The sequence below is a fragment of the Vigna unguiculata genome, chromosome 5 (genome assembly GCF_037176805.1).
Source record: "Vigna unguiculata cultivar grain cowpea cultivar isolate G323 ecotype 2 chromosome 5, ASM3717680v1, whole genome shotgun sequence".
NCBI classification, from domain to species: domain Eukaryota; kingdom Viridiplantae; phylum Streptophyta; class Magnoliopsida; order Fabales; family Fabaceae; genus Vigna; species Vigna unguiculata.
The window spans coordinates 36,540,715-36,562,514 of record NC_140796.1 but is presented as its reverse complement, the minus strand read 5'-3'; the positions used below and the strand labels follow the sequence as shown (position 1 = coordinate 36,562,514).

The window sequence follows — 21,800 nt, the reverse complement described above, 5'->3', positions numbered from 1 at the left end:
TTTTGGAGATGACAAGAAAAAACGAAGAAGCCGCATGTGGGTATGGTGATTAAAACTATTGGTGGTGTCTTCTCTGAGTTATTTTTACTGGAGGTAAAAAATAGTTTTGGTGAGTGATGGAGTTCCTAGTTCCGGCAAGGTGAAGATGATAAGGAAATGAGCAAATATTACCAAGTTGAACATTGGTCCAATAAGTAGACCGAGTCCATAAGATATATATGATGATGAGCTTAAGTAGATTTAAACAAAATAAAAAACACCATGAACAATGCTCAACTCAACATAAATTCAGCTCATACATATGCATCATCAGTTTTAGGCCATGGGTGAAAGCTATCAGAATTTAGGCACACTTACCTCAATGATGAAACCCAATGCACCAATCACCTTCTTCCTTTTTCAGCTTTGGCACGTTTCTTTCTCCTCCTCTGTTTGCAAAAGCTTCCCCTTTGGCAGTCTCACCCTCTCGTATTATTATTCGTAATCGAATTCTGAAATTCAAAATATCAACCGAAATCGAATTTAGAAAGCGAAAAAATTAATTCTATTTTAAATATTTTTACTTCTTTTTAAAATTTATGTTTTCTAATTTTTAATTGTTTTTTTAGTTTATTATTTATTGTTTTATTTATTTATTATGTTTTCATACTTTTTAATATATATTTTAAAAATAAAAAAATATTAATATCTATATATATAATTTTATTTTTATTTAATATACTGAAAAAAAATATAAATATAAAAGTAAGAAAAATTAAAATAATATTAAACTTTAAATAAAAAAAAACAAAAAATAAAAAATTTATTCTGTTTCATTTAATTTTATTTAATATTTAAATTGATTTTAAAATAATAAAACTTTAAATGAAAAAAAAGAAAAAAAAAAATATATATATATATATATATATATATATATATTCGTTTTTTTTAAAAACACACACAAACACACACGCATGCACGCACGCACGCACACACACACACACAATTTTAAATATGATTTTTTTATTCTTTTTTTATTTTTATTAAATTTTTTATAAATTATATTAAAATAAATTTAAATTTAAAAATATAAAAAATAATATAATTGAAAACATTTTAAAAGTATGATTAAAATTAAATATTTAAATTTTAAATAAAATTCAAAAAATTCAAATAAAATATAAAATACTATACAAATTAAATATGTAAATAAAATAATTATAATAATATCAATAAAATAAATAAAATAAAAAATAAAATAAAATTGAAAAATAATTTAAATTAAAATAGTAAAATTATAATAATTTCAATTTTATTTTTTAATTTCAATTTTAAAAAGAATTAAAAATATTTAAAATAGAATTAATTTTTTGACTTCCGAAAGTCGACTTTCGGAAATATTTTTTGACTTTTGAAAGTCGACTTTCGGTAATGTTTTTTGACTTTCGGAAGTCAATTTCTGGTAATAATTTTTGACTTCCGAAAGTCGACTTCCGGTGAAACATTTTGACTTCCGGAAGTCGACTTTCAGTAATATATTTTAACTTTCGGTGATATATTTTGACTTTCGGAATTCGACTTTTGGTTATATATTTTGACTTTCAGAAGTCACATATTTTGATTTTTGGAAGTTGATGAAATTTTGGGAGTGTGATGTTCATGGGTTTTTTTAAATGGTTAAAGAGTTTTTTAGAAATTTAAAAAAAGTTTGGAGGTGGAGAAAAAAATGCTTGGAGGTGTAGGAAGAAAGACCCAAATCTAGACTTGGAACTATATTTCGGCCCAATCCATTTCCTCATCTGCCAGTGCCACCGGTATCTCTTTCTCTCTCTATGTTTCAGTTTTCCCTGCAATTTCTGTTTAGGTTTTCCATTTGGAAGCTTCGTTCGAAGAACATTCATTCCCAAATTGGCTTTTCTCTTCGCGATCGCTGCTTCCGAAACTGAACAAGTTGAAAATTTGCAGAATGTTAAAGAAGGAAGATACAGCGAGGTAACATTTGGGTCATCACATAATTATACAAAAAAGCTTTTACTTTCTTCTGACATTATTTTATTCAATATCTTGAAGCTTTAATTTTGTTTTTGGTCAATGTCTTAGAGCCTCATTAATCTCCAATTTTACTGAAATTGTTTCAATTTCAAATATTCATTGGGCTATTATTGATATAGTCAAGTTCCTATGCTTATGCAGTTTGGGTATGATCATATTAGTGTCTCCTGTATTATTAATGTAGTAGAAGAGTTGGTAATTCGGGTCCCAGCTAGAGCTTTGAACCTGCTATTGTTTTTTGCCCTTATGTGAACTCAATTTACTGTTTTCTGTTTGCATTGTCGTTTCAGAATTTGAAGACTCATTATGGTTTGACTCCCAGTTTATCCTGAATTTCCCTTGATCATAAATTTTTGTGTGCTGTTGTTTTACTCACAAGATTAAATTTCCAGCTGAAGCATTGCACATGAATTTGTCAAATTTGCTGTTTTTTTTTCCTCTGCTGACAGTTTGCTTGGTTCGTTCCTGTCTAGATTAAGGTAGCAGGCACAGAGTAAGGCATTTCATGGCAGGCAGTGGCCTGCAATCTTTGGGTCGTGTGAAGCTTACTGATTTAGTCCCTTCCGACGGTTTACCGTCTGATTCTTATAAAATATCCGTTTCTATTCTGTCACAATCTCTGGCTCAGTTTTCTGCAGTCATCATCCAGTTTCCGGCAAGTGAAGGTGCCCTTCTGAGATCTGGTTTAGAATCTGCTCGCCTTTATTTTCATCAAAGGGAAACATACCCACCTGAAGATATAATCCATAATAGTGAATCTCGTGAGTGGTGCAAAACATCTGGTTATTACGCAGATCCTCATTGGTGGCAAGAAACGTATGACTATAGACCTGGATTGACGCCTTCAGAACCTAATAATTCCATTGAGTTACCCCCGGCAGGTTTGGCAGACATATTTGCCTTATTTGGGAAAGCAGCAAGGGATATTCTGGATGCAATTAGCTACCATTTGAATTTGCGTAGCTCTCCATTTGTAGAAATACTGGATAATGTTCCCCTGAGAAATAGGGAAATTTCATCTTCAGTCTTGTCTGTTTGCTGTCATGCAAGGCCATCATTCCAGGGGCCACAGCATCATAATATAACTACTCAAGAGGATGGTCAATTGATTATGTATCCTGACCATGATCACCAGGTTGATAAAAGCATGCTATCGCTTGTCAAGTCTGACAGGGCAGGTCTACATGTAAGAGACTTTCAAGGGCGGTGGATTCTTGTGGATGGAGATCTGGGACCTCAAGAAGCTATTGTTTATCCAGGGCTTGCTCTTTATCAAGCAACTGCAGGATATGTAAACCCTGCATTGCACAAAACCGAAATTAATATGGAGGCTAATATGTATGGACGATGTTCTTTAGCCTTCAAGCTTTTGCCTAAATCAATGACCAGCTTGGATTGTTCTGAAATGCGAGCGGCAGGTTTTGGAATTGAAGCTCAGTTCCAGCTTCCTGTCCCTGTGGATGATTTTATGCAAAGATCTCATCCAACAGATCATCTCTTTAACCGGCCTAGTTTCCAGTGCTTCAATTTCCAACCAACTCATGATGGTACTTTTCAAAACTTCATTTAGGAACATGCTTAATTTTGTATAATGCCTGTGTTAATTAGTGATATCTGTAAGCTTTCAAGAGTTCTGATAATAATTTGGAGGAAAGTTACCATTCCTTTTTCTATTATCAACTGAGATTGTGAGGAAACACATTATATTCTGTTCTCTCCTAATCATTCAAGGAACTAGAATGAATTTTAAAGCTTTCTTTTTCCCTGGGGGTGGGGAATTAATGTCACAGCAAATTATTTGACTGCTAGAAGAATGTGCAGAACATTTATCCTCTTTCTTGTGTGAAGAATGTAGGTATCTTACACACCAGACGAGTGCATGTTGGTTTCCTTAATTTTCCTTTAATTGAAAATCCCAATATTGCTTGATTCTTAGGAATATTACTATATTAGAGAAAATAGGAAAATAAAATTAGTTGGTACAACTTCATTTTCTTTATATCATATCCAAGCCTCTCAAATATGGCATTACTTTATCTTTTGTTGTTTATCAGCTCCCGACACAAGTTAGGTGACGAGCTGGTAACATGTTCATTTGCTTTTGGGATAATGCTTATTTGCTTAAGAACAAGGAAAAAGTCCATAATTCATTAAGTTTGTTCTTAGATTATTTTTCTGGCAGAACTGTACCTTTTTGGCATCCTGATTCTTTGAAGCATAAACAGAAATTTCAGTATTTGGTGTTTCATAAGAATTTTTCTGTTTCATGAGTATGACTATATTGTTGTGATTGAATTAGTGTGAATTCTACGTTGAGCTTTTGGGAAAATGCTTATTTGCTTATTAGTAAGATAAAGGTCAAGAATTCATAAAGTTTGCACTTGGATTAATTTTCTGGAAGAACTGTACCTTTTCAGCTTCCTGATGGTTTGAGGTTTAAACAAAAATTTCCTTATTTAGTTTTTCTTGAGAATTTTTCTGTTTCATGAGTATGACTGTATTGAATTGAGTTAGTGTCAATTCTACTTTGAGAGTAGTCCTTAGTGGAAAGTTTTTAACAGCAGGTCCTTGGGTCGATGAAATGCTGGTACAGGATCTATGAAGACTTTGATGAGGAGAAGGAAGCAAACTCCCAAAAGCAAGCCTTTGCCACCTTCCAAGAGGTTAAGGCTTGAGGCGCAGAGAGTTTTGAAAGAAAGGGTCCAGGATATTGCAGACAAGAAAGGCATCAAGCTGCGGTTCTGTAATCTCAAGGAATGTGAAAGTCACATTCACAGTGTAGACAGCCCATGTGCAAATATACGAATGGAGATAGGGTGGCCTCTTGGTGTTCCTTTTGTCCATCCTCATGATTTACCTAACAAGGCAAAGCTGGGTTTTCTTGAAGCATATGAACCTGGTTGGACAGAAGCCCATCTAAACTCAGACAGGCAAGTCAACACTCGGCTAACTTTAATTGTAACTCCTTTTACAAGTTTCATGTCCATATGACTATTCATATTCTTCATTTCATCTAAAATTGTCTGGTAAAATAGTTGTAGTGTATCTAAAGCCTAAAATACGCATAATTTTTTCATAGTGATGAAATGGTTAAGGAAAGCTGAAGCTTAACATAAATGATTAATTTACATAATTGTAGTTTATAGCCAAGTCTCCTTGTTACCCTTTCAACGTGTTCAATGCTATGATTAGCAACATGGAGAATGTTAAGCTCTTTAAATTACACATGAAAAGAACCATGGAGATTGCTGATACTTTGAAATATCCTTTTGTTCAAAGACTGCGAGGCTGTGGTTCTTTACACTAAACTTCCTGTTGTGTTTACTTAGTTACTAAAATTGGAGTGAACCAAATTGCCTTATGTTACATAGCAATGTTTAAGACATAAAATACGTTGGCTATTTAATGTCAAAAATAAAAAAACCTGAAGCTGAAGCTTGTTGATGGGCACATGAAATCTAGTTATATAATGATTCAGTGGCTGAGAGAAGAGCCCAAAAAAATGTTGTGGTTGGGTAACTTAGATATAATGATATGCATTGCCTTGATTCTAGGATTTTGTAGAGTAGTACTATTCTGATTCATTTGTCAGGTAATAGATCCTCTAGCATCTACGGAGTTCACTCTCTATGTTAATTTATGATTAATTTGACAAATTAAGTTTAACATAATATGTTCATATTTTGGTGTCTGCAGGAATCAGTCCCCCTGATTTCCAACATATGGGCAACATATGATCAGGTTGTGAAGATGGGCCTATACTCAAGAGGGCTCTGAACCTATTAGTTGCTAGGTTTTAGACTTTTATGCCTGCTGTCTATATATGCAACTTTTGAAACAGTTGATTGAAAGAAACGTGCTGTTTTGAATTTCATAGATGTTTGTTGTACATTTCTTAGACTCTTTGGATTATTAGACGCCAATCCAATCAAAATGAAGGGTAGACTCAGCTCTAAAGGTGATGGAGGTGTTGCTGGCCACTATCAATCAACCATGTATAAAATGAAGAATACATTTTACAGGTCAATAGAACTATTTCAACCTGGAGGAATGCAATGGCTATCAAATCGCAACAAGTTCAGGCGTAACTTTCTATCCCTGATTTATGTCAAGCTACCAGGAAATGCAGACAGGATAGTGTTGTGGTGAGATAACACTGTAGCCTTTTCTTTTCGTTGTAGAGCTGTATTTCGTCATGGAGCTATGTTCAGCTATAGCTTGACCTGTTTACTTATTTTGCACAATTATAATTGTGAAATTAGAGGCTGTGCATATCAAGAGGCATTATCTCATTGATTGTATGTATTTCTCTTATATTAAAATAATATAATTTAGAAAATACAAAAAGTAAATAATTTGTTAAGTTAGAAGAGTGTTATCAAATCCTCAAAAGTGCATACTATCTCTGACACATATATATATATATATATATATATATACACTATTTTACATCATGAAATCTGGGAAGCTTGTCCTACAGGACTTTGGATACGAACTATTAGCCCAAGCTCTACAAAAGCTAAACCGCTTCCAACGTCTCAAAATAGAGGACATCCATTATTTTGACTCATGACCTCTGGGCTAATTCTAATTCATTCTTGAAATAAATTTTTATATCGACTCATTAGATGAGTGAGCTCAAAAAATCTCACCCTAAAATCACAATATAAAATGGGTTAGGTTAAGGGTCAATTAGGATTTGACTCATAAGACTTTCATTAATCTTAACTCTATTTTATAGATATATTTCTAACTTCAATTACTATTCAATTTCATATAAATTTATAGATTTTTAATTGAGTTTCTATTAAATTTTTAATGATTTATTGTACTAAAAAAATATTATATTTTTTAATTTTAATTTTTTGTTAAGTGGATGATAAATTATAATTTTATAATTATATAAATCTTAAAATCTTAGAATCCTTTAATTTTATAATTCTATAAATCTATGATTTAACAATCTAGAAATTCTATAACTTCATAACTCTCTCGATAGCTATAACTCAAATTCTTAAGTTTATAAATTTATAACTTTATAATGCACTTTTGAATTATATAATTATAAAATTAATATGGATTAGGTAATAGAATAATATATCAGTCACACCCACTTAACAGAAGGATTCAATTTAAACTTTCCAAAACTAAGGTTTGAAACTTAATTAAGCCTATTTTAAATTATAAATTGATATCCAAATATTTTATATTGATTATAAATTAGTTTTTAATTAATTTTATAATATGCAACTTAATTTGATGACAATCATCTTAGGAACTTACAACTAGGTTCAACTTTAGTTTTCTTGTTTTTAAATATATAAATAAATGTAAAATTGTATAGGTTTAGTTTCTGGTGTAATTAGTAACTTTAATTGGACTTGTATTTTGGCTCGTGGTTCATTGTATTTTGTTTGAATAATGATAAATGTGTGCAGCTGCAATCCATCTTTCTTCCATCCGGTATCTAACTTTGGGCTTTTGAATCTCGATTCAACGTTGAATTTCAAATGTAACCAATTCTCCATTCATAATCATCATAAAATAATAATAAATAAAAGGTTTAGCTTCTCTTACCTATTGAATCTCTTGAATTTTCCTGATCAGAGGTTCTTTCTTCTAATAGAATCTTTCTGCACCATAAGATGACTCTCCTTCTTTGCTCTCCTAGTCTTAAAAAAAATTATGAGCACTAGTTCCACTTAATTCTAATAATCCACTTTAAAAATACACCTTTTACTCTCCCTTTTCAAGATTAATTCCACTTAACTCTAATAATAATCAACATTCAATAATCTATTTTTAACTTTCCATGAGCACCACTTCTTGTCAACTACACGCACACATACATTACAACTAATACCCTCACAATAAAGCAGACCAAATAAATTATAAAATTCTAACAACCCATAGCTAATGCTTTAACTTATGTTACCTTTCATCTCTATTTATGTGTTTAACTATTAATTTAATTAATACACCTCCCGTCCAATTAATACCTTGAAATGATAATAATTTTTCCTTTGTTTTACAGTAACCAATTGTACTACTATTCATCTTCACTCCAATATAAGTTATTATTTATTAATTCAAATAATATCATTCACGTTTAACCTATATCCTGGAATATTAATTATTTTACTGAATCTTACCGTAATTCATCCGGAAATAAACACACAATTTTCTCACCCTCTCTTATTATACTTATAAATTTTAAAACTCTTTTACTGACTTCAATATCAAAGATTTTTTTGCAAATAAATCTTTTCTTTTAAATAATGAGAAATTCAATTTCAGCATCACCACTTGAATCTTACCATATTTATTCTAAAGGTTCACGTTCTGAATCTCATTAAGAAAAAAAAAAATTTCTCTCGACTCTCTTTCCATCGTCTTCAATAGAAAAGAACTTTGTTATGTCTCCCTTTCCCATCCAATCAAACATACCATAAAAATATTATAAGCAAACTTTATAAAGAAGCCGAGTTACCCATAAATATTGAGTTGCTTTAAAAAAAGGCACATTCTTTGAGTCATATAGGTTTATGTGGTTCAAAATGTGTGCATAAAGAAAAGTACCAATGAGGACGCAGTCAAGAATTACGCATACGCGTGGAAGTTGAGAATGTGGAACAACATAGAATGAAAAAGACTTGCCACAATTCGTGGCAACCAGAAAAGAACCCATCTGGCACAGAAGATTCATATCCAAACACCGACTTCGTTCTGTTGTCTATAATGATAATAACATCAACGCGTTTGTATATTTCCCACACGTAATTTCGTTTTCCACTGCATTAAGCAACCATGGCCCAGATAATCTATATATACTACAACCACATGCATATTTCATTCCATATATTTCCAACTTCACAATCTCTTACGTAGTATAACAAAACAGTAACTTCATCATCTTCATCATGAATCACTTCAACAATCAGCAAGAGGCCCCAGGTAAGTTTCATTGTGTCATTCAGCATAATGTTGTATTTTGGCACCTTAATCCGTGGTTTTTCCTCTAAGTTTTTACATAAAGCTTAAGTTGAAGATCATTCTTAATGGGATTAATGAAATGAATGTTATTATGATGCTGCAGTATCATATCCACCTCAGGTTCAGGCCTATTCTTCAGCTCCATATGTTAGTGCCCCACCACCTATGGGATATCCTTCCAAGGATGAACCTGCAGCTGTGGGGTACCCTCAACAAAGGATTCCAGAGGAAACTACGAGCAGAGGAGATGGATTTTGGAAAGGATGGTAAGTTCATAGCCAAAATCACTAAACCCTTCAACTAGTTCTGTCATTTCAGGAAATCAAATCTTTCTTTTAACCTCTTTTCCTTCTTTACCTGTAGTTGTGCTGCTTTATGTTGCTGCTGGATCCTGGATTGTTGCTTCTGATTCAATCATCGCACCAAATTTTTTGTCATTGTTAGTTTCGTGTATTGTATTCTTTGTAGTTTGTGTAGAATAAGGATCTTTGTCCTCTATCGGACAGCATGTATTTTTTTATCCATTTGGTGAATGTCGTTCTTTTATGTTGTACACTGAATTCTTTTTTTATTAATTAATTACTATTATAAGATTTTTTTTCAATAAGAAAAAATTTATCGTAAATTATTGAGTTTGAGAACGTTAAAAGGTTTTGCGTAGGGTTTCCATTACTTGGTGTTTCAATCTCAAACGCCTTCAAAGATGGATACAATAGAAAAAGAAGAATTATCCGTTGAAATAATTTTTGTCAACTATGCGAATTAGAATTTTAGTATCAATTCGAAAACAAATAAATATAGGGAATTGTATATTATTACAAATATGTTATATACGCATAACATTCTTTCAAAAGGGTCTACCAAAATGGATCTATCAATATTCTCTCAAACGACTAATTGTATTGAGACTTTGTCAAACAAAAAGTGAAAGCGTGCGACTTGATAAATATATATACAATCTCTAAAAGCAAAGAAACAAATGATAAGTATTTAGTGTCAAGTTGAAGATTATTACAACCAAAATCGCGACGGGACGATGAACAAAAAATAAAAATATAATAAAAAAAGAGTTTGGAGTTAACACCATAATTATTTTAGAAGATTAAAAAAATTATAAAGATAAGAACAAGGTCTATGAATACAGATTTTGAGTTCGTGAGTCGATTACACATAAGGAAGGTGTTAGTACCTATAATGTTCGTCCTAAAGACAATATTCTTAATTAAACGTACAAATGGAAGTGGTTTTTTTAAAATGTTTATTTTCCCCTAAAATATTAAAAAAAAACTCAAAAGAAACAAACATTTTTTTTGTCCGACAAGGATTAATCTGTATCTCCATTTATAATGGAGAATTAGGTCACATAGTTCTTTAAGATCATTTTTGAAAATTTGTTGATTTAATTTTTTTATTTTGAAAGTGTACTATACAAAACTCGGACAAGACCGATATGAAATAATACTTGAACTTGGTCGTTGGCTAATATTGCTGGAAGTACAGATCAAGTACAAAGGACACTTGCTTAACAACTAAAGTGTATAGATCTTGTAACCCTTCTACTCAGAAAAGGCTGCTTACTCAGAAAAGGTCGCTTACTAAAAAAGGATCGCTTACCCAAAAAAAGGCCCCACTTGGAATAAAACAGCTAAGTCGTCCAGACCCATGTGCCAAACCTAAAGCTTGGGCCTTAAACCAAGCCCATACAAACCCAGATAAGGGCCCAACCCATAAACAAGGTAAATTGTAATTAATACTCTATAAATATAGGTGGACCTCAACAATTAAAGGTACGCAATTCATTAATACTTAAAACTCTGAGATTTGACTTTTAAGAGCTCATGTTAACTTTGGTAGTTAGAGTCTTTTTTGCATGTAACTCCTAAAATGTCTAATTCGACAACAAGATATGAAGACATATCAAACAAGATCGAAGAGTACTCGTGTGAGAGATTCCAAGATTGGATAATGCAAGATTTATGTCTTATGATAATCTATTATTATTTTTGCAGAAACATAAAACTTTGTATATTTTAATAATTTTATGGGAAAAAAAGTACTTAAACGATGTGAACGGTCACATAAACACTTATATCTTTAAAAAAAATAAAAAAAAAAGTGTATTTTTGAATGACTTTGAAACAAATGAGAAATATTAAGTAGTAAGATTACGGTTGCATGAATACCCATACTTTTATTCTACTGCATTCTTGTTATTTTGAAAATTATTTTTTCGGAAATAAGTTAAAAGCCCAACCATGTGTGCGATTGTACCTATTTTAAAAAAGTAACTACTTTTATCTATTATATATATTTTTTAAAATTTTACTACAAAGAAAAGAAAAAAAAAAAAAGAGAGAAAAGAGTGTGGATTTATGTTTCTAATAAACCCAGGTGTGCAGGATATATCATGAATATTTTATTAAAGGTATACAAAAGTTTCGGTCTATGCGTTAACAAAATATTAGACGTGGAAAGAGAAAGAAATAGGTAGGGCCACTAACATGCTCATCTCCAATTTAATTTTGACATATGATAAGTCTATGGGGCACATGCAATCAATACCAAATTCAATAAAACTTATAAAATCAACGTGCCACAATGGATTATAAAAAATTAACTCAGTTCCCGATCCCGCTCCAAAAACAAACTATAGCCCTGCAGTCTGGCAGGCTTTTCAATACATAAAAGAAAAAGCTTAAATGGTCTTTTGGTCCTAGTTTAGGACCACTTTTTTCACTTTGGTCCTACCTTTGAAAATGTTTTCAGTTTGGTCCTACTTTTCGTAATTTGTTTTCAATCAACTCCTTTTCGTTAACTCCGTCAAAATCGTTAACGGAACAGTGCCAGCGTGGTGATGTTGTGTGACGTGGATACTGTTCAGTGAGTTGGACGTTTGCACTGTCATTGCCCAGATTTTAAATTGAATTTTAGGGTTTATGTGTTCATTGTAGTTTAGGGTTCCATTTCAGCTGAAAACCAATGTCTCGTGGGGCATCTTTGTCTTCTTGCAACAGCTGGGTTCATCGGAGTTGCAATTCCTGCCATGGTGGTTCTAGGGTTTCAGGGTCACCCCCAATTTGCGATTGTGGAGACATTGCAGTGGTGCGCACAGCTAGAACTACAAAGAATTTGGGTAAACAATTTTGGGGCTGTGCGAACTTTAAGGTTTGTTTTCCATTGTTCGGGTTTGGGTGTTTCTATCACTTTCAGTCTTTCACTTTCATCTTCATGGTTTTTTTGTGTTGCAGAGATGTGGTGAAGATGTGTTGGGATGCAACTTTTTCAAGTGGTGTTACGAAGAGGGTGCTGATGAGCGAGATGCCATTATCGCTAGGCAAAGGCAGAAGATTGCTTATATTGAAAATGCATTGACTGTTTGGAGAAAACGGATGCAACTGTCATTAGCTGTGATAGGTGTTCTTATTGTAATGATTGTAGTTAGTTTTATGGGTTGTAATTGTCGTTGACTATGTTGAATAATTACTTCAATGAATGAATGATATTCCTTTATCTCTAATTACATATTCTGAGCTGTTGAAAATAGTTTAATTTCAATGAACTCCTAAACGAACAATTCTGAAAAGTTGATAAAATTATGAAAAGTGCAAATCATAATGCATTACTAATTAAGGCTTTTAAGCATTCCATCAAAATATCAGTGATCAAAATCCAGAAATTGTTAAAGTACATCATCATTTCCAATTATCACATTGACAATACATAACAAAATATTCCCTCTCCCAAAATACATTCATTAATCTCATGATGGACGTGCTGGCCTTCTTATTTGCATTTTTGGCCTCATCTTTCTAATTCCATAAGATGGTTGGCTTGGCTGTTGTACTGCAGTGTTGGGTGGTGGTCTTGGTGCTGGTGGGGTTGGTGCTGCAATTGGTGGGGTTGGTGTTGCAGGTGGAGTGGGTGTTGTAGGTGGTTGACTTGGTGGTGGTTCACTTTGTGTGGGTTGAGTTGGTTGTGGTTCACTTTGTGTGGGTTGAGTTGGTTGTGTTGCTGCAGCTTCAGTGGGACGTTCTGCACAGCCATGGACAGGAAGTGCTGGACAATTGTTCCTCTTGTGCCCAAGTGCACGACAAACTGAACATCTCTTTCTATGACCACCTGGCCTCATTTGAGTGTTATCTTTTGTAAGTTCCCAAGCTTCCAGCCTTCTCTTCTTCTTTGGTCTCCTTGACAGCCTTCTTTTAAGTGGTGGTAGAACATCAGGGAAGGCAGTTGTTTCCCAGAAAAGTTGGCCATTGGCAGGAAGAACTATGGAGTTGTATATCTCTTCATATGTTGTACGTCTGAACCAATGTGGAATGTAATCTTCTGCCTTCAAGTTGAGGAAGTTCAGTGCAACAATTGCATGGTAGCATGGGATCCCACTAATGAGCCATTTCCTGCAGTTGCACTCCTGGCTTTCTATGTTGACAGTGAACTTGTCTCCAATTAATGAGACATGCCTAACTTCAAACAGCTTCTGACCTGACCAACTGCAGGATGATCAAAGTGAAAAATTTTAAACCAAAAGTAGGACCATATTGAAAAGAACTTAACCCTAAACTAGGACCAAAGTGAAAAATTTTAAACCTAAACTAGGACCATATTGAAAAGAACTTAACCTTAAACTAGGACCAAATTGAAAAATTTTAAACCTAAAGTAGGACCACATTCGAAAGTACCTTGGTATCCAATACTTAGTTTGTTCAGATTCTTTGGACAATCTGGCGCGTATTTTAGGGCATATATCTCCCTCGTACTTCTGCACCTTGGATCTATTCTTGGACCACCTTTTCATAATATACAAACGGATGTCTTCCAGCATTGAGATGATTGGCTTGGACCTTGCATCCACAATTACGCTGTTGAAGGCTTCACTCATGTTGTTTACCAACGTGTCACATTTGGCTTGCATGGTAAACCTAGACCTGGACCAATATCTGCGAATACAAATTTGTTAATCCATTGTTAATGTGGAGAATCAGTGATATTGCTAACTAACCTTGGTGGTATTGCTATTAGATATTTGAAGGCTTCCTCGTTCACTTCTTTAATGTTATGCATTTCTCTTTCCCATGCTCTTGGGTGCGTGCAGGTTGCAGCCTTCCACATCAAGCTTTTTAGTTGCTTGCTTCCAAACTTCTTTCTGAAATTGCTGTACAAATGGCGCATACAAAACCTTTGCTCAGCGCCAGGCAGTAGGTCTTGTATGGCAGGAAGCAAACCCTGTGTATATACTAGTCAGTTAGTTTTCATATTACAGAAATAGAAGAACAATGAACACAAAAAAATATGGAAACATATAACCTTTTGCTGGTCGGACATAAATGTGCAGAACCTACATACATCATCACCTCCCAGGTCCTCAATCAGCAACTCCAGAAACCAGGTCCATGTGTCTTTGTTCTCAACTTCAACTACTGCGGAGGCTATAGGAAGCATTTGGTCATTTGCGTCACGACCTACAGCAGTGAGTAGCTCACCCCCATATTGTCCTTTCAAAAAACAACCATCAAGGCCTATGATGGGTCGACAGCTGACAAAGCTGTCCTTGCATGCCTTTAGACATGTGTAAATTCGCATGAAAATCTTCTCATCATTAACATCTTCCACTTTAACTTTAACTGTAGATCCGGGATTTGATCTGATTATCTCATGAGCATAATCATAAATCCTTCTATACTGATCTTTAAAAGATCCTTCAACCACCTTCGCTGCTAGTTGCTTTGCCCTATGAGCCATTGAAACTAACACCTTTGTATTCCATTTCCTTGCAGCTTTATTACGTATATCAACCAGCTTCAAATTAGGATTCTCTATTAATGTGTTGTCTAAGGTTTTACTCAACCATTTTGAATTCATCAAATTTATACTAAATTCTCTGTTGCACTTATGATGGTTTTGAACTTTCCTAAGCTGCCATGTTTGACAAGAAACCAGAAATCCACAATAAAGGGACCAGTCGCACTTTCCTTGCGCCCCTAAACATCTCACCCGCACTCTTTCCTTGTCATTTTTGTCAAACTTCAAGTTCCTACCAGCATGAACAGCATACGTTCGTACCCCATCAACAAATTGTTCCTTGTCCACAAAGGTTGTCCCCACCTCCCATTTGTAATCAGCCATGGACTTAGGCTTCTTAAATGTACCAAAATAACCACTCATCCCATCATGTTCTGTCTCACTACCACTGCCTTCAATGCTACATAACTCTTCTGACTCCCAACTATTATCAGACAGTCCTCTATCTCTACTCCTACCATCATTTTCTGATTGACTTGCACTGTCTTCACTATCATGGTTTTATGAACTAGGACCAACTTCGCCTTGACCATAATCAACATCTATTTCTACATCAATTACGCCTTCAGTACCTCCATTACCACAACCCCATTCGTCTCCATCACTATCTCCTATACAGTCTGCATCAGAATCAATCCAACTATCAACCTCAACCCTTTCATCATCACAATCCCTTTCATTATCTAGCCCTTTATCAACTCCAACTTCTGCTTCAACTGTACCCAAATTCTCAACTCCAACTTCTGCTTCACCTGTACCCACATTCTCAACACCAACTTCTGCTTCACCTGTACCCAGATTCTCACCTCCAACTTCTGCTTCATCTGTACCCAGATTCTCAACTCCAGCTTCTTCTTCACCTGTGCCCACATTCTCACCTCCAACTTCTTCTTCACCTGTGCCCACATTCTTAACTCCCACTTCTTCTTCACCACACCTCCTTAAACTGTCAACCACTTCACCTTCATCTGATCCAATTTCAGTGTCTTCGTTCCTAGCATCATCAACTGGAGCAGAAGTTACATCTTCAGATGGAGCAGACCAGACTACAATCTCAGTTCCTAGTACCTTAAATTCACTAACAGCATGACTGTTTTCTCCACTCTCTACAGGTCTCCCATCATCTCCTTCAGGTTCCACTATATTATCATCTACCTGGGCCTCATCAACTCCATGCACAACAAACATATGCACTTCACCGTAATGTCTTGCAATATGAAGCATATTAAGTGCACCCCTGTCATCATTCAAAGGGTGCAACAACATCTCCACACAATAACATAATCCCTTTACGCTATGATACCCCATTTCCTTAAGAGACCCCAATATTTCGAAATAACTCCAGATGATGTGACCCCACCAAGCCCAATTGCACCTTCAAGCCCAAGCCCAAGCCCAAGCCCATTAAAAGGCCCAATTACAAGATCAATGATGAAAAAGATTCAAAAGGGCCTCCCATTAGATGATCACAAAATCAATGGGCTTCTCACATTCTTTACATGGGCCAAAGAGATCACAAAGACTTGAAGAAGTGCATGTAAATCTAGTAGTGTAGATTTAAATTGGGCCATTGTTTGGGCTTTGCTTTCCAATAATACATAAGACATGAAAGGAACATAGGATGGGTTAAAATTGGGCTCGGCCCAATTCTCTTCATACATGGCCAAGATTTTCAAGACAAGGAGGCTCCTTTGCTTCATAGTTTGACTAAAGTTGGTCATCACATCTAAAGGCTAAGAATCCTTCTTGTTCTTCAAGCCAAGATCCAAGGGGCATGATCTTATCTCCTTCTCCTAGCTTGATCTAAGGGCCAAGATCAAGGCCCACTCCATCCAATGGCTCTCCTTTCTCATGTGTAAATGGCTTCATATAAAAGCCAAAATTTCACTCATTTGTAGACACTCTTGAAATTTTATGCAATAGATGCAACTTGAGTTGAGAGCACTCCTCCCTCTATTGCCTTTGAGAGTCACCACTTTCTAGAGATTTCCTCTCTCTACCTCTAGCCACCTTCCTTAGGCTAGCATAGATTAGGAAATCCTATCACCTCTTTCACCTTCCATTGCTTGCAAGTGCCTTCCAACTTGCCTCCATTCCTTCATCCATTTTCGCTGCCCATGGAGCTCTTCATGCACCTTTGGAGCTCCACCATAATGGTATCAAGAGCCATCAAACCATGGTCTCTCAAGGTTTGGTAAGGTTCTTTCCTAGTCTTGTGTTTCCTTCATTTTCCGTCTTGTTCTCATCTTCTTCTTCTTCTTCTTTGTTTTTCTTTCACATTTACCATTCATTGTCTATTATATTGTGTTTCTCCATTGATTCCATGCAACTATGAGACTACAAGAGTGTTCTACACTCTATTTGTAGATTTCCTTGCTTGCTATGGTTCACATATTTTACTAGCTTTCCTTTACATTAGGCCGCATAGCTTATATTCAAGTTTTCACGTTGTTTAGTGGCTTAAAATTTTGAGACCAAAGTCTCTACATATTTTTGGCCAATTAGGGGTCCGTCTTTAGTGTTTTATAGATTTATTTGTTCTTTGTTCTTTGTTCTTTGTTGACAACTAGTGTCTAGTGATTCTCATCATTTAGCACTTAGCCATTGTGTGAAATTCTTTCAAACTTGCCCAAGTGTGCCTTGGCTAGGATTGGCTTTGGTTATTAAGTGGTCTTTTTCGACTCACCTCGCCTACCTGGAGGTTCATTTGTGTTCTTAAAACTTTTATTCACACTTTGTCTCAAGTGCTATATCGTGTCAATCATGAGCACTAGAAGGGTTACACGTGCAAGGGTGCAAACCCAACAAAATTCACCACAACCAACACAACATAACACTAGTGCGGATGATGAGGGTGATGTTTCCCCTCGTATGCTTCACAAACTCACCAAAGAGGTGAGTGACATCAAGGCTCAAATGGCTGCCATGCAAGCCAATTTGCACTTCATATCTGAGCAATTAAGGAATCCTCCACACACTCACCGTGCTTCTCCTAGATCTTCTCGCCCCCATCAAGACATCATCATGATCTTAGTGGCGAGGAGGAGGATTTACAACGCCCCTTTCCAAGGCAATCTCCTCACACTAGGAGACAAAGGCGTGTTCCTCCTCACCCCAAAGAAACAAGAATAGATTTGCCTCCTTTCCATGGAAAAGACAATGTTGAGGCATATCTAGATTGGGTGGCAAAAGTTGAACAACTGTTTGACAGCCACGTGGTTGAGGAAGAGAGACATGTCTCTCTTGCTGTCCTCAGCTTCCAAGGTCATGCCTTAAATTGGTGGACAGCCCTTGTCCTCCAAAAGCGAAAAAAAGGCCTTCTCGAGATTGAATATTGGTTTGATCTCAAAGAGGCACTCCATGCTCGTCATGCTCCTTCGTACTACAAAAGAGAGCTTATGGATAAACTCCAACGGCTCCAACAAAGAACCATGTCTGTGGAGGAATATAGGCAAAAGATGGAGTTATACATCTTGCGGGCTGAGATAGATGAGGAAGAAGATCTAACCATTGCTAGGTTCTTGAGTGGTCTAAACTACAACATAAGAGATAGAGTTGAGTTGCTCCCATATCAAAATTTAAATGAACTTGTTCAAATGTGCATCAAAGTGGAGCAACAACTCTTGAGGAAACCTATTCGCAAGGATTCTTCACTCTCTTTTTCAAAATCTGATTTTCAAAAGAAAGATTTTTCTCATGTCAAGGAGACCGCTCATAGACACCCAGCAAAAGGTCAAGATAAGGGTGAGGCCTCCAAGCGAGGTAGTGAGATCAAGTGTTTTAAGTGTTTAGGTAGAGGTCATGTGGCATCACAGTGTCCTACCAAGCGCACCATTGTGCTAAAGGGCTAAGACCTCTACAGCAGTCAAGAGGAGTCTTCTGAGGAATCTTCCTCTTCTAGTGACTCCCACAGTGACAAGTCCTCCAAAGATAAACATCATTCTTACCCTCAAGAAGGGTCTCTCTTAATGATTAGGAGGCTTCTCAATAACCAACCAACCCTTCCTCTTAATGATCAAAGAGAAAACATTTTTCACACTCGCTGTGACGTTTTGAACAATACTTGTTCTTTGATCATTGATAGTGGGTATTGTTGCAACTGTTGTAGCACAAGAATGGTTGAGAAGTTGAACTTGACTTTGTTACCCCATCCCAAACCTTACAAACTTCATTGGCTTAATGAAGATGGGGATCTCGAAGTCAAGCATCAAGTGTTGGTTAAGTTCTCTATTGGAAAGTACAAAGACAAAGTTTTATGTGATGTAATTCCAATGAAAGCTTGCCATATTCTCTTAGGTAGGCCGTGGCAATTTGACCGCAAAACCACCCACCATGGCCATACCAATGAGATCACCCTCCAACATCATTCGAAAACTTTTGTGTTACATCCCCTCACTCCTACTCAAGTTGCTAGTGACCAAGCTCAAATGAAAGCTAGGAGGGAGGAAGAGAGTTCCACCAACTCTACTAAATTATCCAAGGCTTCTAAGAAAAAGGTAGAGGAGGTCTCTCCTTCTAAGGATGTTCATCATGAAGTGCTTCTCACTCATAAAACTCTTTTACAAACTCTTCATGTTGAACACCCTTCCTACCTTTTGCTGTGTCATGCTGTCCTTACATGTCTCCAACATCCTTCACTTAAGGACCTATCTCCTTCTGTCCGTGCTCTTCTCCATGAATTTGCGGATCTTTTCCCTAAGGATGGTCCCCAAGGCCTCCCACCTTTTAGAGGAATAGAGCACAAAATTGATTTTATCCCAAGGGCCAGTCTACCTAATAGACCAGCCTATAGGACAAATCCAATTGAGACTAAAGAGATAGAGACTCAAGTGATCGAGTTGTTAGACAAAGGATGGGTCCAAAAGAGTCTTAGTCCTTGTGCTGTTCCCGTGTTGTTGGTGCCCAAAAAAGATGGCAAATGGCGCATGTGTTGTGATTGTAGGGCCATCAACAACATTACCATAAAGTATAGGCACCCCATCCCTAGACTAGATGATATGTTGGATGAATTGCATGGGGCCCAAATGTTTTCAAAAATAGACCTTAAAAGTGGTTATCACCAAATTCGAATTGCCAAAGGTGATGAGTGGAAAACCGCTTTCAAAACTAAATTTGGTCTATATGAATGGTTAGTCATGCCTTTTGGCCTAACCAATGCTCCTAGCACATTCATGCGACTAATGAATCATGCCCTACGGGATTGTTTGGGGAAGTTTGTGGTTGTTTATTTTGATGACATTTTAATTTATAGCCACAGCTTCAAAGTTCATCTAGGACACCTTAGGGTAGTCCTGTCTCTCCTTCGAGACCATCAACTCTATGCCAACATAGACAAGTGCATTTTCTGTGTAGAGAGTGTCATCTTTCTTGGGTTTGTGGTCAATAAAAGTGGGGTACATGTTGACCCCGACAAAATCAAAGCCATCCAAGAATGGCCTGTGCCAAAGAATGTAGGGGACATCCGTAGCTTTCATGGGCTAGCTAGCTTCTATAGACGGTTTGTACCCCACTTTTCCACAATTGCCTCACCCCTCAATGAACTTGTCAAGAAAGACACACCTTTTGTGTGGGGTGATAAGCAACAACAAGCCTTTGAGGATATTAAAGCTAAACTCACCCAAGCACCAGTTCTAGCTCTTCCAAACTTTGAGAAAACTTTTGAGCTAGAATGTGATGCTTCTGGGGTTGGAGTAGGTGCGGTTTTAATTAGGATTTGTGATTATTGGATTTATTGACTAAGTTTGGTAAAAGTGGCGTAAAAATTGATTTTAGTTGCATAAAATATTATTGGATATTTTAACGTTTGTTAATGCAGCTGGAATTTATTTTTAGTCAATTAATAATGTGATTTTGAAATATTCAAAGTTACAAAATAAGTCCAAAATCAAGAAATTCTGAAAAAGAATAAATCAGGAGCTAAATGCACCCCCAGATTTTATTTGCACACTCCTCCCTCAAGTGGACCACAAAAAACCTGTTCTGCACCCCCAGTTTTCACTAAGTTGCACCCCTCCTACCACTTAAACTCCACTCAACCAGATCATGCCATGTGGCAATCCTCACCTTTTAAAATTAGCCAACCATAAGCCGCCACGTGTCATAATCCTCCACTCATCCAATTGACCACTCAGATCTTGCCACGTCATCATCTTCATCTCCCCAAAACCCTAACCCTAATTTCAACCACCATGACCACCCTCCACACAGCCGCCGCCGCCAATCTCGCCGGCCACCGCGGCGCGCCACCACCAGAGGAGAAGAGAAGCTGCAACCACCGCGCCTGCACCTGCGAATCCTTCACGCTGCCGCCGCACCTCCTCACTTCGCCGGAGCACCACCGCAGTGCACCTCCGGCCGCCACAGTTCGCGAACCAGCGCCATCCCGCAGCCAGCCACCGCGCCGTCACGAACCACCATCGCGCCTCCGTCTTCTCTGCACCTCACGCTGCTGCACTGCACGAACCAGTTCACCTCCTCACTTCGCCGGCGACGCACCAGAAACCACGGCAACCACACCTCCATCTTCTCGCGCAGACCACCACCACGAACAGCAACGCCTCTGCACCTTGCGCCACCATCTTCCTCACCGTTTCGCATCGCACACCGTGAAGCTTAATCCGCACAACCATGGCAGCAGCCCCGTCACGCACAGCAGCACTCGTCGGAGAAGGAGGAGCGCGCCTGCAACCTTCATTCGCGCCACCACGCCGGAAAACGGCAGCAGCCGCCGTCAGCCGCGCAGCCAAGGAAGAGTGTGAGAGAGAAACCCTAGTTCTGGAGAGAGACGCGCCACGTGTCAGGCTGCTATTAGACAGTCAAACTGGTCAACTGGTCAACTCTGGTCAACTAGTCAAAGTCAGCAGTCAACTCTGGTCAAAACTGCAAATATGGTTAAATGAGAAGGGCAGAATTGGAAATTAGACAGGAATTAAGTTGCTAATTAATTAAATAAAAATAAAAGATTTTAGCAACTG

At 36.6% G+C, this 21,800-nt stretch overlaps 4 protein-coding genes across 4 annotated transcripts; 3 read left to right on the top strand and 1 right to left on the bottom strand.

Annotated features, from left to right (window-relative positions):
- The first annotated feature begins 1,777 nt into the window (after positions 1-1,777).
- Positions 1,778-6,309, top strand: LOC114185817 (2-oxoglutarate (2OG) and Fe(II)-dependent oxygenase superfamily protein). Its single transcript, XM_028073744.2, has 4 exons — positions 1,778-1,971; positions 2,505-3,578; positions 4,625-4,961; positions 5,728-6,309. Exons 2-4 carry the CDS (start codon positions 2,537-2,539, stop codon positions 5,741-5,743), a joined length of 1,395 nt encoding a protein of 464 aa, XP_027929545.1. The 5' UTR covers positions 1,778-1,971; positions 2,505-2,536; the 3' UTR covers positions 5,744-6,309.
- Positions 6,310-8,826: 2,517 nt separating this feature from the next.
- Positions 8,827-9,617, top strand: LOC114185938 (protein CYSTEINE-RICH TRANSMEMBRANE MODULE 9-like). Its single transcript, XM_028073905.2, has 3 exons — positions 8,827-8,985; positions 9,128-9,290; positions 9,388-9,617. Exons 1-3 carry the CDS (start codon positions 8,952-8,954, stop codon positions 9,431-9,433), a joined length of 243 nt encoding a protein of 80 aa, XP_027929706.1. The 5' UTR covers positions 8,827-8,951; the 3' UTR covers positions 9,434-9,617.
- Positions 9,618-12,784: 3,167 nt separating this feature from the next.
- On the bottom strand, positions 12,785-17,142 carry LOC146886373 (uncharacterized). The gene is made up of 6 exons (XM_085673417.1): positions 17,111-17,142; positions 15,399-16,201; positions 14,332-15,311; positions 14,027-14,250; positions 13,707-13,964; positions 12,785-13,517 (listed from the first exon to the last, which is right to left on the bottom strand). Exons 1-6 carry the CDS (start codon positions 17,140-17,142, stop codon positions 12,785-12,787), a joined length of 3,030 nt encoding a protein of 1,009 aa, XP_085529543.1.
- Positions 17,143-18,941: 1,799 nt separating this feature from the next.
- LOC146886372 (uncharacterized) lies at positions 18,942-21,584 on the top strand. The gene is made up of 2 exons (XM_085673416.1): positions 18,942-20,520; positions 21,034-21,584. The coding sequence occupies exons 1-2, from the start codon at positions 18,942-18,944 to the stop codon at positions 21,582-21,584; spliced, it is 2,130 nt and encodes a 709-aa protein (XP_085529542.1).
- Positions 21,585-21,800: the final 216 nt, after the last annotated feature.